The 13,474-nt window shown below is 37.0% G+C and overlaps 1 protein-coding gene across 1 annotated transcript; it reads right to left on the bottom strand.

The window, feature by feature from the left end:
• Positions 1–3,391: 3,391 nt before the first annotated feature.
• LOC134755645 (FAST kinase domain-containing protein 3, mitochondrial-like) lies at positions 3,392–5,652 on the bottom strand. Its single transcript, XM_063692170.1, has one exon. The coding sequence runs from the start codon at positions 5,539–5,541 to the stop codon at positions 3,571–3,573; it is 1,971 nt and encodes a 656-aa protein (XP_063548240.1). The 5' UTR covers positions 5,542–5,652; the 3' UTR covers positions 3,392–3,570.
• Positions 5,653–13,474: the final 7,822 nt, after the last annotated feature.

Here is a 13,474-nt window from a genome sequence, read left to right as displayed (position 1 = left end):
CGGGGCGGCGCGCGCGTGACGCGTGACACGTGACGCGTCGAGCGCGCCGGGCCGCTCGCGCGTGAGGCGTGACGCGTGACGCGTGGAGCGAGCCGGGCCGCCCGCGCCGCTATTACCTTGGTGTCTAAACTTTGGAAACTTGTTACGCACATTCGCGTAGGTAGATGATTTCTTACTGTGATCGTTTGTATGACGTTTTTGTCATCTGAGCTTATAATTATAATTTTCATTTGTCATCGTTCGCCTTAGGCGATCGATCAAAATTAACGACGCGGAGCGAACCGAGCCGCGAGCGTCAAGTGATTTGTCAATTTTGATTTCCGTAACACCACACGATATTCGTAATTGGTAATGACGAAGTTAGGTGACTGCCAAATAGGACTCGGATGTCTCTTAATAAAATATCTTAGTCCCTAAGTGATTAGGTACGTATTCACTACCTAGATTCTAATGTGTCATGGTTCAAAATTTCATAAGATTATATCCCAAAGGCGTGTAATAGTTTTAAGAGAAATGTATTACATTATATCACTTCTATCGATAATAGGTACTCGTAGAGGACTAGACGATATCTTAGCAGGACTTTTTAAGAATTGGAAACTTCGCTAATAAAAATTACTGCCAAAAGAGAAGGAGTCGCAGACATAAACCGTTTGTTTAAAATAAAAAAGGCAATAATTTCATGGTATAAAATGCAAAATAACTAAGTGACGTGCTAATTTGCAGATTTGAGTGAATTGTGCCACTAGATCGATTAAAAATTGTTTTATTTGCTATATACCAAAAATATTAGAGTCCAACTCAAAGTTAGAGATAGATACGCACGTAAATGCAGCCAAACCTACTTAGGAAGTAGCGACGCGAACCGAGGTAGCAAAATGACGTCAGCGACGTCATAATGACGTAATAATGCCGTCATTATGACGTCGCTGACGTCATTTTAAGTCATTTTGCTACCTGGGAACCGACGGGTCGAAATGTACTGTAAAAGCGGTTTACGATTATTTTTCTAAACTGTATCAAAGCGTAGCTCTGAAACCATCGTAGATAACGAAAATATTACTAACATAAGTAAATAAAATCTTATTAAAAATAAACTTGCTAAATAAAAAGAGAAGTATATTACGTTAAGCTACTTAAGTTTGTGATTGTGTTCTATCACATAGTGATAAAAAATAAATGGAACTTGTTTGGCAACACATATCTTCCTCTGAAAATAGATGAAAGTATTTAAAATATATACTCAAATCAGTATAATACGTTTATTATTATTATAAAATATTTATGCCTATCAATAGGTAATAAATAATAAAATTTAAATTTACCCTTATTCAAATATACTTTCGTAATACTACCTACGTATAAAAATATTATATACATTATTTTTAATTATTATAAATCGAATTTATTATATTAAATTGAATTATACGTTTACGTATTAGGCTGCGTTATTCCTCTTTATAGTTATGGGTTCGATGCTTCCTCGAGGACTTCTGCCGAGCGAGGCCGCGGCGTGGTCGTCGATTAGCTCGAGCCAGGGCATTCGCTGCGCAGTTGATATGCCAGCTACTATTCCGCAATAAGCATTCCTAGTTAATGTCGAAGCCACGACCGTTTTATTATACCCTAGACGTCGCGATAACTTTAGTATAGGTAGAAGATAAAATCCGCGAAGTAAAATAATACCTATGTGCCAAAGCTCACATTATTGGAAGGAAGGATTCAGTGGCAATACTTAACGTAGGATAATCTACCTAATAAGTAGACTACTCGAACTACACTACGGTAATTGAAGGGAGGCGCCTGCGCGTTCAACGGCTCGACTTCTAGAATCTAGACGATCATTCAACTTGTTCAGTCACACGAACCTAGCTGCCGCCATACAATCGAATTAACGTTCATATTCTAATAAGTCTACACCCAAAAGCACAGAATAACTAATAAGTAGTACTACCGTACAGAAAATTCACTCCTTCACAAAAGTCAGATAAGGCTCCGTCACACACGCGCGTTTTGCGGGCGGAGCGTGAGCGGAGCGCGATGAGAGCGCTCCCGTCGCGCCGGCGTCCGCTCACGCTCCGCCCTTAAAACGCGCGTGTGTGACGGAGCCTTTAGGTATAAAATTTTACCTATACTCGCCGCCTGCAAGCAAAATTTAAACTTATAACCGAGCTGTGAGTGCCCGCACGGGGTTGTCAGTTGACAAGTTTTTCTACCTACCTACTGATTTATTATTGCCCAAAGATTACCTTAAACGAATTAATCACATGATGCCATTTTTAATCAATTATTCAACCATTTAAATAAGTTACCCCTTAGGGCTAATGTAACCCGAGTGTACGATAACATCTATATCTGGTACTATCTAGTGAGTGGAAGTTTACACACAAAATTTCTACTCGATGTATTTTCTTTGCATAACAATTTTTAGTAACGAAGACTACCAGACATAGTATATAGGTATAAATGTTTATGCCAAATTTCATTTTAATTTAAGCATGTCGGTTTAAAATAACAGCAAAATTTCGATTGTATGGGAGCTGCTTTTTTAAGAAATATGACATACAAAACTACCTCTACACATGTAGGTATATTTACGCGGTACTGTTTTCCCCAGTTCCTAGTATATTATGTATCTCGGCCCTTCAATTACCTACGTCATAGGTTATGGGTAACCTTTACCTATCTATTCGTAATAATAGCTTTCAGGATACATGAGTGTTAGAATTGTCACGGTAACTTAATAGTCGTATCGTAATTCAAAAGATTGCACATAGTTAGGTACCTATTTCAAATAGATTCAAGTCGTGTTCGTTGTTTCAATCGTACGTTTAGCCTTATTCGAACCGTGTAACTGTCGAGTGATTAATCTTTGTAATATTACCTTGTTTAGATTAGGCTGTGGTCAGCGACACATTCTTTACAATTTGATATTCAAGCTAGAGTTGCTGTGATACACCATTATGGCTATAACATTATAGAGTAGTCATTTCTGGCTATGGGTGGAGGGAGTGTTGCGAGTTAATGACGCCATGTTATCTGTGATTTCTGCGACGTAGTACCCTGCCCGCCCCCGCGACCGCGACCGCGCCCGCGGGCGCTTATGTTGTAGCCCCATCCTGAAACCCGTACGCCATTCTGACTATTGGATTTTAAATTCATAATTTCTCGCCTCATTGTAATTAACTTATTGTAAGCATTTTGATCTGGAACGAGTTTTTATTAGAGAAAAAGAATAATTCGAATTGTAAAAGTTGATTAAGAAATTATTAAAATATTTAAAATAATAATTTTAGTGAATTAGAAAGTGAGTAAAGTGAGGAGGAAAGTTATAATAAATGTTACGAGTATAATGAAATAAATTAATGATACAATATTGTTCTCTTTTATTTATTGAATTCCCTACCTACTTCTACACAATTACACAATTAATTTTAACATACAAAGTTATATTGTATTATTTTATGTTAACCACTTGGTTTATACAGACTAGAAAAATAAAGGCACTTATTTCCTTATAATTAATTTTTATCTTATTCTTGACACTGCTTGAGTAATAAAACATATTTTTCAATTACAATGCTCTGCATTTCTGATACAATCAATGAGATAGCTCTCCATTTCGGATTTGTTACGCGATATGTAACATTTACTAAGCACGGAGTACTTGACACTTGCCACCTTAATCCCTAAGAGCTTAAGATGCTTTTTCCTTAACATTTGGGGCCCGATTAATGTTTCATTGCCTGAACAAAAATGATCAGGCAGATGGATTAAAATTGCTGTATTTTCATTCTTTTCTGACTTCAATTTCCAATTAAAATTTTCTGTTTCTACATCAGCTGGGTGCAATAAGACATCTACCATATAAGTCTCGTCTGCGTAAAGGAACGGTATTAAAACTGCAGTTGACATTTTATTGGCACCGGATGCCTTTAGCAAGCTATCTTTAATCTTTTCTATAATGTTTCGTACTCTGCCGTCTAGCGACATAGACTTGGACCATTTATCTTTGGGTAAGAATGGACCGGCATAGCCAGTGCATTCTATTGCTAAAGCTGTGTCAATCAAGTGAAGTTTCCTCAGTGTTTCCGGATTATTTATTTTCACTAAATACTCTGCACTGAATAATCTTCTAGCCAACTGCAGTGGATAAACACCGGAATATATGCTAGATAAAACTATGGAAGAAATGTCATCAGGGCTCATTGAGTCAAATTTTTCATTCAAGATTTCCTGCGCCAGTTTCCAAAACTCCTCGTGATTTGTTGGTCGATAACTTAAATATCCAAAAGGGTAAATGAAAGATTTTAGAAAGCTAGTAGGCACTGTGTTTCCATTTTTGATAAAGTATTCACTACATGCCTCCAAGATAGATTCATTTCGGATTTGAAACTGCATGCAGTAATTAAGAATGCCAACCGTAAGTATCTGTGACTGAATTTTAGCGCCTTTAAGTGTCATATATTTCGCTACAGCCTTCTCAACAACATCATCTGTATAATTTAAACGGGTGAACTTAGTAACTATGTCCAACAGTGTATCCTCATCCAAAGCGTGGAGGTTTGCATAAAACCATCTTCCAATGACATCAAACGTTTGCATGGATGAGTATTTTTCTTGAATAAAGGTATTTAAAATATGTTGCATGTCAGGAACCTTGACATTATACCACAGCTCAGCTAATTTTTGTTCCAGTAGAGACAGAATTGTCTTCTTACTTACTTTAAATCCTGGCAACACTTTGAATATGAGGGCAATATTATGTTCATTGAAATTGTTTTCTTTGTCTACAAAGCCAACCCACAGTTTGTCTATAGTATCAGAATATTTGGAATCAGTTTTATTTTCCATAAGAAACATTATAAAATCACATAGTTGCTCAATGGACAGCTGATTGTCAATAGCTCTGAGCAACAGTTCATCACAAAACTTATGTTTATACGGCTCCATGAATGTTGAATTGGAATTCAGTATATTCAGTATTGTCTGAGTATCTTCTGTCTTCGTAACAACCTTCAACAGCTTATCCAAAATAGCACCTTTAGCCAAATTGATGTGGATGGTCCTGGGGGCATCTGGGCTAGAATCCATCCCGATGCCAGGTGTCTGCGTAGGTATTTTTTCCAAGTCGTAAATGCGCTCCATTGCGCCGAGCGCGATGTTCGGGGTAATTTTAGTACACTTGGAGAGTAGGGAGAATACATCTCGCAGGTCCGTGCAGAGCTTGAACTCGGCCTTGATTAGGTGGTAGTCGAGCGAGTCGGGCGCGCTCGGCGGCAATACTTGCGTCTGCGCACCCTCGGAGACCTCCGCCAAATCCTTTATCTTCCGCACCACTACCGGTAGTTCGTGCACGTTGAAACCATTCTCTATCAGAATAGTACTATTAGTAAACTCCGCATTATTTATAATATCATTATTGTCACTGTAACACCGCGAGAACAGACCGCTACCGTACGACGTATTTACGTTTCCTAAACACAATACGTTGTTTCTGAGCTTCAAGTACGATCTTCGCAAAACAGTTGGTATCGCCATTGTTCATAGCATAATACAAAACAATGTGAAGTAAGAATAAAATTAGAAAATAACAAATCTCTGACCTTCACTCACTTAATGGACAATTTTCTTCCCCATTCACAAGTTTCACAACATGATTCTGGTTGTCAGTGTCAGTGTCAAAGGTGACAGTAGGCAGCTATATTTTTCTATAGAACTTCCTTTTGACATAAAGTGATTAGTTTATGTGTTGTGGCTAACATGGATTTTGCTACATAAAAGTACCATAAACTACACTTTATATTGGCACGAGACTTGTGATCTGTGAATATCTGTAGCAGTTGTCAGCTGACAGCGACGATTGACGGTTGTATCGTGTGTGTGTGACTGGGACTGGGTCTGCAGAACGTTATAATTAGTGCGCTCGCGATTTTTAAGTTGCCTAGTCGATATTTTTATGAAAGGGTGATATCCAAAGAAATTACGAACGATTTGCATCTGTGAAAACATATGTGGTTAGTTGCTGGAAAAAGTTTGTAAAGGTCGGTATTTGTTTTTATTTAAATATAACAAGTAAAAACCATTAGATCTATTTCTAGCATTCTGTTTGTCTAGAATGGAATTTCGTACGCATGCATTTTGCACGCAATACTTTTTCATGGAATGACTTCGTAAATATCGTGCATTACATTCAGGAAAAACAAATATCATTTCAAATAGTGCCGCGTTTGATGCAAATTTGAAGTCACTGAGGGTTGTATTCCACCTGTACAATGACATTGCGTCTCACTCTCTCATTGAGCAAAATGTGAGACGCAATACACATTAAACAAAAATATTGGACAGATGGAATACCACCCTCACGCGCTTTAAAATTTGAATGCCATAACTACAGTAGGTTTTTATTGGAGCCCCATATTTCAGTGCTATGCCTGAAAAAAAGGTATGAAGGGCTGTGCCAAAAAAGACTTCTAATATATAGTATAAATCTTCTCAAATGATTTTTACGTCTAAGACTAATTTGTTAAACAAAAGCCATTGTTTCTTTTGTGTGCCATTGTTTCTAAGGGCGTGCTACGGCGCTTTCCATTGTCGGACACAATGGCTGACGGCTCGCACAAAAGAAACAATGGCTTTTGTTTAACAGATTGCCGTCTTAGGCGTTAAAATCACTTGGGATGATGCACATTTAAAGCTTTTTACCATTATTAGACTGGGAAAAACCATCTTAACAATAAAATTTCCGTAAGACTCGAGGAAATAAAAAGAATGATATATTTGTAAAATACAATACCCATCCAAAATCATTTTAAGCATTAAAAAAATAAGCATAAAGTAATAACTAGGTGTGTAAGTAGCAAGCCTTGGATTTTTCATCGCATGGTAAGATGAAAGAAATTGAAACTAAAATTTAACGTATTCATGCTCATAATCTCTCATTTAATTAATACCGAAAGTAAATTATAAATAATTTGAATTGATATAAACTATATTTTAAATAAATAAATAAATTCTGCTACACAAAAAAAATGTATTAACGTATACATATCCTATAAGTAATGGCGTCTTTAGTTTTTGCATATTTTCTAGAGTAAATTAGGTTCTATATTGGTTGAAAATCCAATTGTGACTTAAAAAAGATCGGACGAGCTGTTTTTTTTGTGTGGCAGTTAATTTTTTTATTTAAAATATAATTTAATTTAATTTAAATTATTCATTTCATTTATAATTTACTTTCGGTATTAATGAAATTAATTAGTATGAGTATGAACTAGTGTTGTTAAAAGACTAGTCTTTAAGACTTTTGAACCTTAATGACTCGCGAACCTTTAAGGCTCAAGCTTTGAAAGCTAGAGCGTTAAAGGTTTGCTCACAAAGCGGTTTAGAACCTTAACGACTCAAACTTTTTATGACTTGTCAAAATTTATCTTTCAGACTCGGGCCTCATAGGGAACTAGCTTTTTAACTTAAGCTCAAGCCCCCAAACCTTAAAAGCTTGTGTCAAGCTTAGAGCTCATACGTTGAGCTCTCTTTGAAGTATTATTTTTTTGTAGAGAATTTGAATAGAGGTACCGAAGATTTTTTTTTGTTTTTGCTCGAGCACTCTTTGTCAGCGTGTTCACATTTCACAACACATACCTCATACCAACATCATATCAAGTTTCAACTTTCTAGTACTAGTCACTGAGCCAACCCGCGGACTGACAGACAGACGAACGGACAGACATGGCGAAACTATAAGGGTTCCTAGTTGACTATACGGAACTCTAAAAACGCGATAAGTATTAATTATCTTTTTCTGTTTTTCCCTATTTCACAAAAACGTATTAAATTTCACCCTACCCTATAGCATAGGTTGATCTTATTTGTTAAAAGCTTTTACTTTTTGCTCCAAACCTTTACTGCTAAAAACCTTACAGACTTAAACCTTCAAAGCTTAGGAGGCTTTAAAGCTTGAGGCCAAAAGACTCGAGGTTTCTTTGCTCGTAAGCAGCAACACGAACTCTTAGTTCGAGTCGTTAAGGTTCCGAGGCTTTAAGGTTCGAGGCTTCAAGGCTCAGCAGTCGCGACTCAAGTCTTGTAGTTTACGCCTCAAAGCTTAAATCCACAACACTAGTATGAAATGAATTTGAGTTAAATTTTAGTTTTAATATCTATGTCTTACCATGCGGTGAAAATTTTTATCTTACCATGCGATGAAAAATCCGAGGCTTGGTAATTAGCATAATATGAAAAATATCTAAAGCACATGCTAAACAATCATTAGACCTTGTCGGCGCTCAGTTTTATTGCCTTCATTCATCAAGCGCCATTAACACCATATGTGACGTTTTCAACCAAAAGGTACCAGATTGTCGCTTGTCGATAAGGTTGATTTCTAATTGAAGCTATATGGCATGGAGACTATATAAAGGAGCCAAATCTCTATGTATGAAAAGTGTCCATCAAAAAACAGTAATTAGGCGGCGCGACCATACACCGAAATACTACCAAAAACAACCTACGTAATTTGGTCGGGTTATTTGTTGCCTTATATGGTTCATGTTATACTCATGTCCCAGAGCCTAACTAGCGCCACCGGAGAGATTAGGAACTATTATTTAAAGCTGAAAGCGGTCACTTTTGCAACAATTCAGCCATAAGAGATTGGCGTCCTTTCTATACCATCCATACTATATGGAAATAGCGCCTTACTGACAAGCGACAATAAGTACCCTTTTGGTTGAGAATGGCACATATACAGCTCATAAAGGTATTATAAATAAACAGTCTACCAATCAACCTGCTCAAATGGCCGCACACATACATGCTATACACAGCAGATGGTCTACAACGTAAGCATCTCAATTACAAATAGTTAACTGACTTAAAAGGCCTTATGGTAAGGTGACCAACTGACCAGACATCATATTTATTTCTTCTTCTTTTAAAATTATGGCTTCAGCCCAGTGGGACTATTTCGCCAGTATCAAGGTATTAAGAGGTTTAAAAACGACAAAAATTGTACGGTAGTACAAGACAGTGTACGGTGATTTGTTAGCTCTTGTAAATCGATAGCTAGACTTTACAAGAAGCACGTGGACTACCGGCCGTTGACTCCAAGATGGTGGTTAAACGCGCTTCAAAATTAATTCTTCATTCACTGCACACTACCACATTAGTTTACTGTATAATAAGCTATCGATATTACACTTTAAACAATATTAATGAGCAAAAAACAAAGTAATTAATCACGATGCTAACAATCAAGATGGCGCTCGAACCGGAAGTCCCATCATATTTATTTGAACATTGGGGGAATCTGATTTGTGACAGAAATATTGTGTTGAATTTTAAATCGAAACAAAAAAATATAGCAGTTTTAAATAGTAGTATCACTAGTGTCTATCAGTCTTATCAAGAGCGGTATTGTCATAGTAAATTTCGTAACCCCAGTAAATTCACTGCCATCTGTCGACACACTTTAAAACTAAAAATAAATATTTATAAAAATACGATAAAATGTATTTAAATATGGATAAATGATTTTTTTTTATTTGCATTAATTATTTGTATGATTTTGACCCATGTTCTTTTACTGATATGCGTTAAAATTGGTTAATAACAAACGAAACCGTCAACGCCATCTATACGACAGTAGGCCAAAGCTAGTAGCGCCCTCTGAACGAGAATCAAATTTTCTTGATTTTCGAGGCACGTTTTTTCCTTAGACTGTATCCATCTATTACGGAGTTATATCTATCTTTGTTCAAAAGTGAATCTACCGTTACACTTGGACTTGCTACTACGAGAGTAATTAAGTATTAACTTTGTAATTAGAACGTTATTAATAAACATCCATTCCACATTTATCAATAAGACTGTTAGTGTCTACTTGAAATAGCACAAATTAAAATATTTTCATCATTGACGAATTGGTCTCATCTGAGGACGTGCCTTACGGGCACTATGTCAGCCAATCGTGTTATCGCGCTAATTTCGAATTTCGACCGATCGCGCGCGTGATGCGAACTGATCAACCAATCGCGTTGTAGCTGTGGCACGCCAATGTACTGGCACCATTCTTATTGCCCATGATTGCCCGTATGGCCTAGTCCTTATAATATAATAAGCATTGAGACTGTATAAAGGAGCCAAATCTCTATGTATGAAAAGTGTCCATCAAAAAACAGTAATTAGGCGGCGCCACCATACACCGAAATACTACCAAAAACAACCTACGTAATTTGGTCGGGTTATTTGTTGCCTTATATGGTTCATGTTATACTCATGTCCCAGAGCCTAACTAGCGCCATCGGAGAGATTAGGAACTATTATTTAAAGCTTAACGCGGTCACTTTTACAACAATTCTGCCATAAGAGATTGCGATCATTTCTATACCATCCATAATAATAAGGTTTGTCTGTATAAAATTTTCCGTTAATATTTATTGTATTCATAACATTCCCTTAGTCCAATCACTGTATCCTTCACATAACAAGGATAACAATTTATTTTCATATGATTATCTGTCTAATGATAAGAAATAATCTACAATTATCTTTAAAGCCTGTTGAGTACATAGTACATATCTACAGTAAAACATATGGATGTAAATAATGTTCAAGGAGTGGTTCATGGGTCAACTTTTTCTTGTCACTCGTTGCCAAAGATAGATATAACTCCGTAATAGATGGATACAGTCTAAGGAAAAAACGTGCCTCGAAAATCACGAAAATTTGATTCTCGATCAGATGGCGCCACTAGTTTTGGCCTACTCTCGTATAGAGGGTGTTGACTGTTTCGTTTGTTATTTATAATTTTAACGCATACCAGTGAAAGAACATGGGTCAAAATCATATAAAAATAATTAATGCAAATAAAAAAAACATTTATCCATATTTAAATACATTTTATCGTATTTTATAAATATTTATTTTTAGTTTTAAAGTGTGTCGACAGATGGCAGTGAATTTACTGGGGTTACAAAATTTACTATGACAGTACCGCTCTAGTATAAGTTACTCTATGCTCGTTGCCACGGTTACGTTCTCCTGGGTCACTCTTAAAACCCCGATTTTATGGTAATTAAAATAACCAAACATGCATTTTTGTGGTAGATATAAGGCCTTTCCACTGTGCTACCACTAATAAGCACGTTTGTGGATCGTTATACAACATTCCGTCTAACAAACTGTGCTAATATTGTCCCCTGGCTGACGGGACACAATAACAACAAGAAATTGTTGAATCACCCATTTAACAGACAGCTGTCAATAGTAAATATAGACTGATAGTCTTTATAAAGATTATTCCTTGTCATACTGTATATATGTATAGATAGGTACAGTCGCCATCAGATATATCGGAGCGGCCGAGGTGATCAAAATATCTGAACACCCACTCTAACGCGTTGACAATAGAGGCGTGTTCAGATATTTGTGAGCACCTTGGCCGCTCCGATATATCTTATGGCGACTGTATAATACATTTCAATACAAGTTGAGACATTTTGTAAAGTGCTATGGCCTCTGCTTAATTTTTAGGGTTCCGAACCCAAAGGGTAAAAACGGGACCCTATTACTAAGACTCAGCTGTCTGTCTGTCTGTCTGTCCGTCTGTCACAAGGCTGTATCTCATGGACCGTGATAGCTAGACAGTTGAAATTTTCACAGACGATGTATTTCTGTTGCCGCTGTAACAACAAATACTAAAAATTACGGAACCCTTGGTGGGCGAGTCTGACTTGCACTTGTCCGGTTTTTTTTTCATGATTACCAGTTTTAGGTTGAACATTTGAATTACTCAAAAATTTGAGACACCCCAGAAGTTCTCTGCATACTTAGAGAAATCGATGGTGCTGAGTGGCAGAACGAAGATGTTGAAGATTGTGGTAAACGCAACAGATAATAAAATAAGCCAAATATGATCACATGATTTCTGGACGACCCCATACGTGTGTAGCTAAAATAATTCAGGTCATACACTCAAGTCTCAATGTACTATGAGAAGGTTACAACTAGTCACACAAGTTATTATAGTCATTGAAATTACATGGTTTACTTTAGAGATGCTTACAATTTCTGTCTTACATTCTTTAACAATTAACTGATTATCAGTCTTACTTATGTCTTTGACATAAGGTTTATGTTAGTTAACTAATCTGTGGTTAACAGTGTTATATTTTCAATGCCAACTTCAGTCTCTATGTGCATAGGAATAAGATAAATATTTGTTTAGCTTTAGATAACTTTTTAAATGTTTCGTCATAGTTAATGTGTTTTAGATTGAGTGTGACCAATTTGATGCGTATTTGACCCTAAAATGTCTATTACTTTGACGTGGATTGACATTTTAATGCTCAATAGCAATTTTGTTAGTGTGAACCACAGATAACTACCGAATAGATGGCGCCTAGGTATACATTTTTGACTAGTTAGCCATATTTGAATATGTCATTATTACAGATCAGCACATTTTGAAAAAAGATGGTACTTTTTAGGGTCCCGTACCCAAAGGGTAAAAACGGGAACCTGTTACTAAGACTCCGCTGTCCGTTTGTCCGTCTGTCTGTCACGAGGCTGTATCTAATGAACCGTGATAGCTAGACAGTTGAAATTTTCACAGATGATTTATTTCTGTTGCCGCTATAACAGCAAATACTAAAAAGCGGTGGGAGAGTCCGACTCGCACTTGGCCGGTTTTTTTTTTACATTTTTATCCATCAAAAACAAGAAATATGGTCAGTGTACTGGTTTCTTTCGATTCGTGCAAGCGCAATGCACTACAATCTTATCAGGGCATCGCAAACGCCTGAATGACGGCAACGTACTTTAATATAAGTCCAATTGCTCATTAAGTCATCAAGCGTGTCTCACGGTATCTCTAGTTACGAACGTTATTTATACGGGTCTCAATGATGTCTCGGGTGCTGGTACCAGTGGCGTAACTACGGGGGGGCAGAGGGCGCAAGCCCCGGGCGCCATCCAAGGGGGGCGCCAAAATGGGCAAAAGGCAGCAGCGGGGAAACTTTTGTCAGTCGTCAGGGGGCGCAAATTTGGTGACTGCCCCGGGCGCCATATCCTCTACCTACGCCCCTAGCTGGTTCGCTGGATCGCTGAGTGCACCTTGAGCTCTCGTCTCTTAATAAGACCAAAGATAGATATAACTCCGTAATAGATGGATACAGTCTAAGAAAAAAACGTGCCTCGAAAATCAAGAAAATTTGATTCTCGTTCAGGTGGCGCTACTAGTTTTGGCCTACAGTCGAATAGATGGCGTTGACGGTTTCGTTTGTTATTTAACAATTTTAACGCATATCAGTGAAAGAACATGGGTCAAAATCATAAAAATAATTAATGCAAATAAAAAAAATCATTTATCTATATTTAAATACATTCTATCGTATTTTTATAAATCTTCATTTTTAGTTTTAAAGTGTGTCGACAGATGGCAGTGAATTTACTGGGGTTACAAAATTTACTATGACAG

Source organism: Cydia strobilella, chromosome 3 (assembly GCF_947568885.1).
Source record: "Cydia strobilella chromosome 3, ilCydStro3.1, whole genome shotgun sequence".
Classification (NCBI taxonomy): domain Eukaryota; kingdom Metazoa; phylum Arthropoda; class Insecta; order Lepidoptera; family Tortricidae; genus Cydia; species Cydia strobilella.
This window is presented reverse-complemented; position numbering and strand designations above follow the sequence as displayed.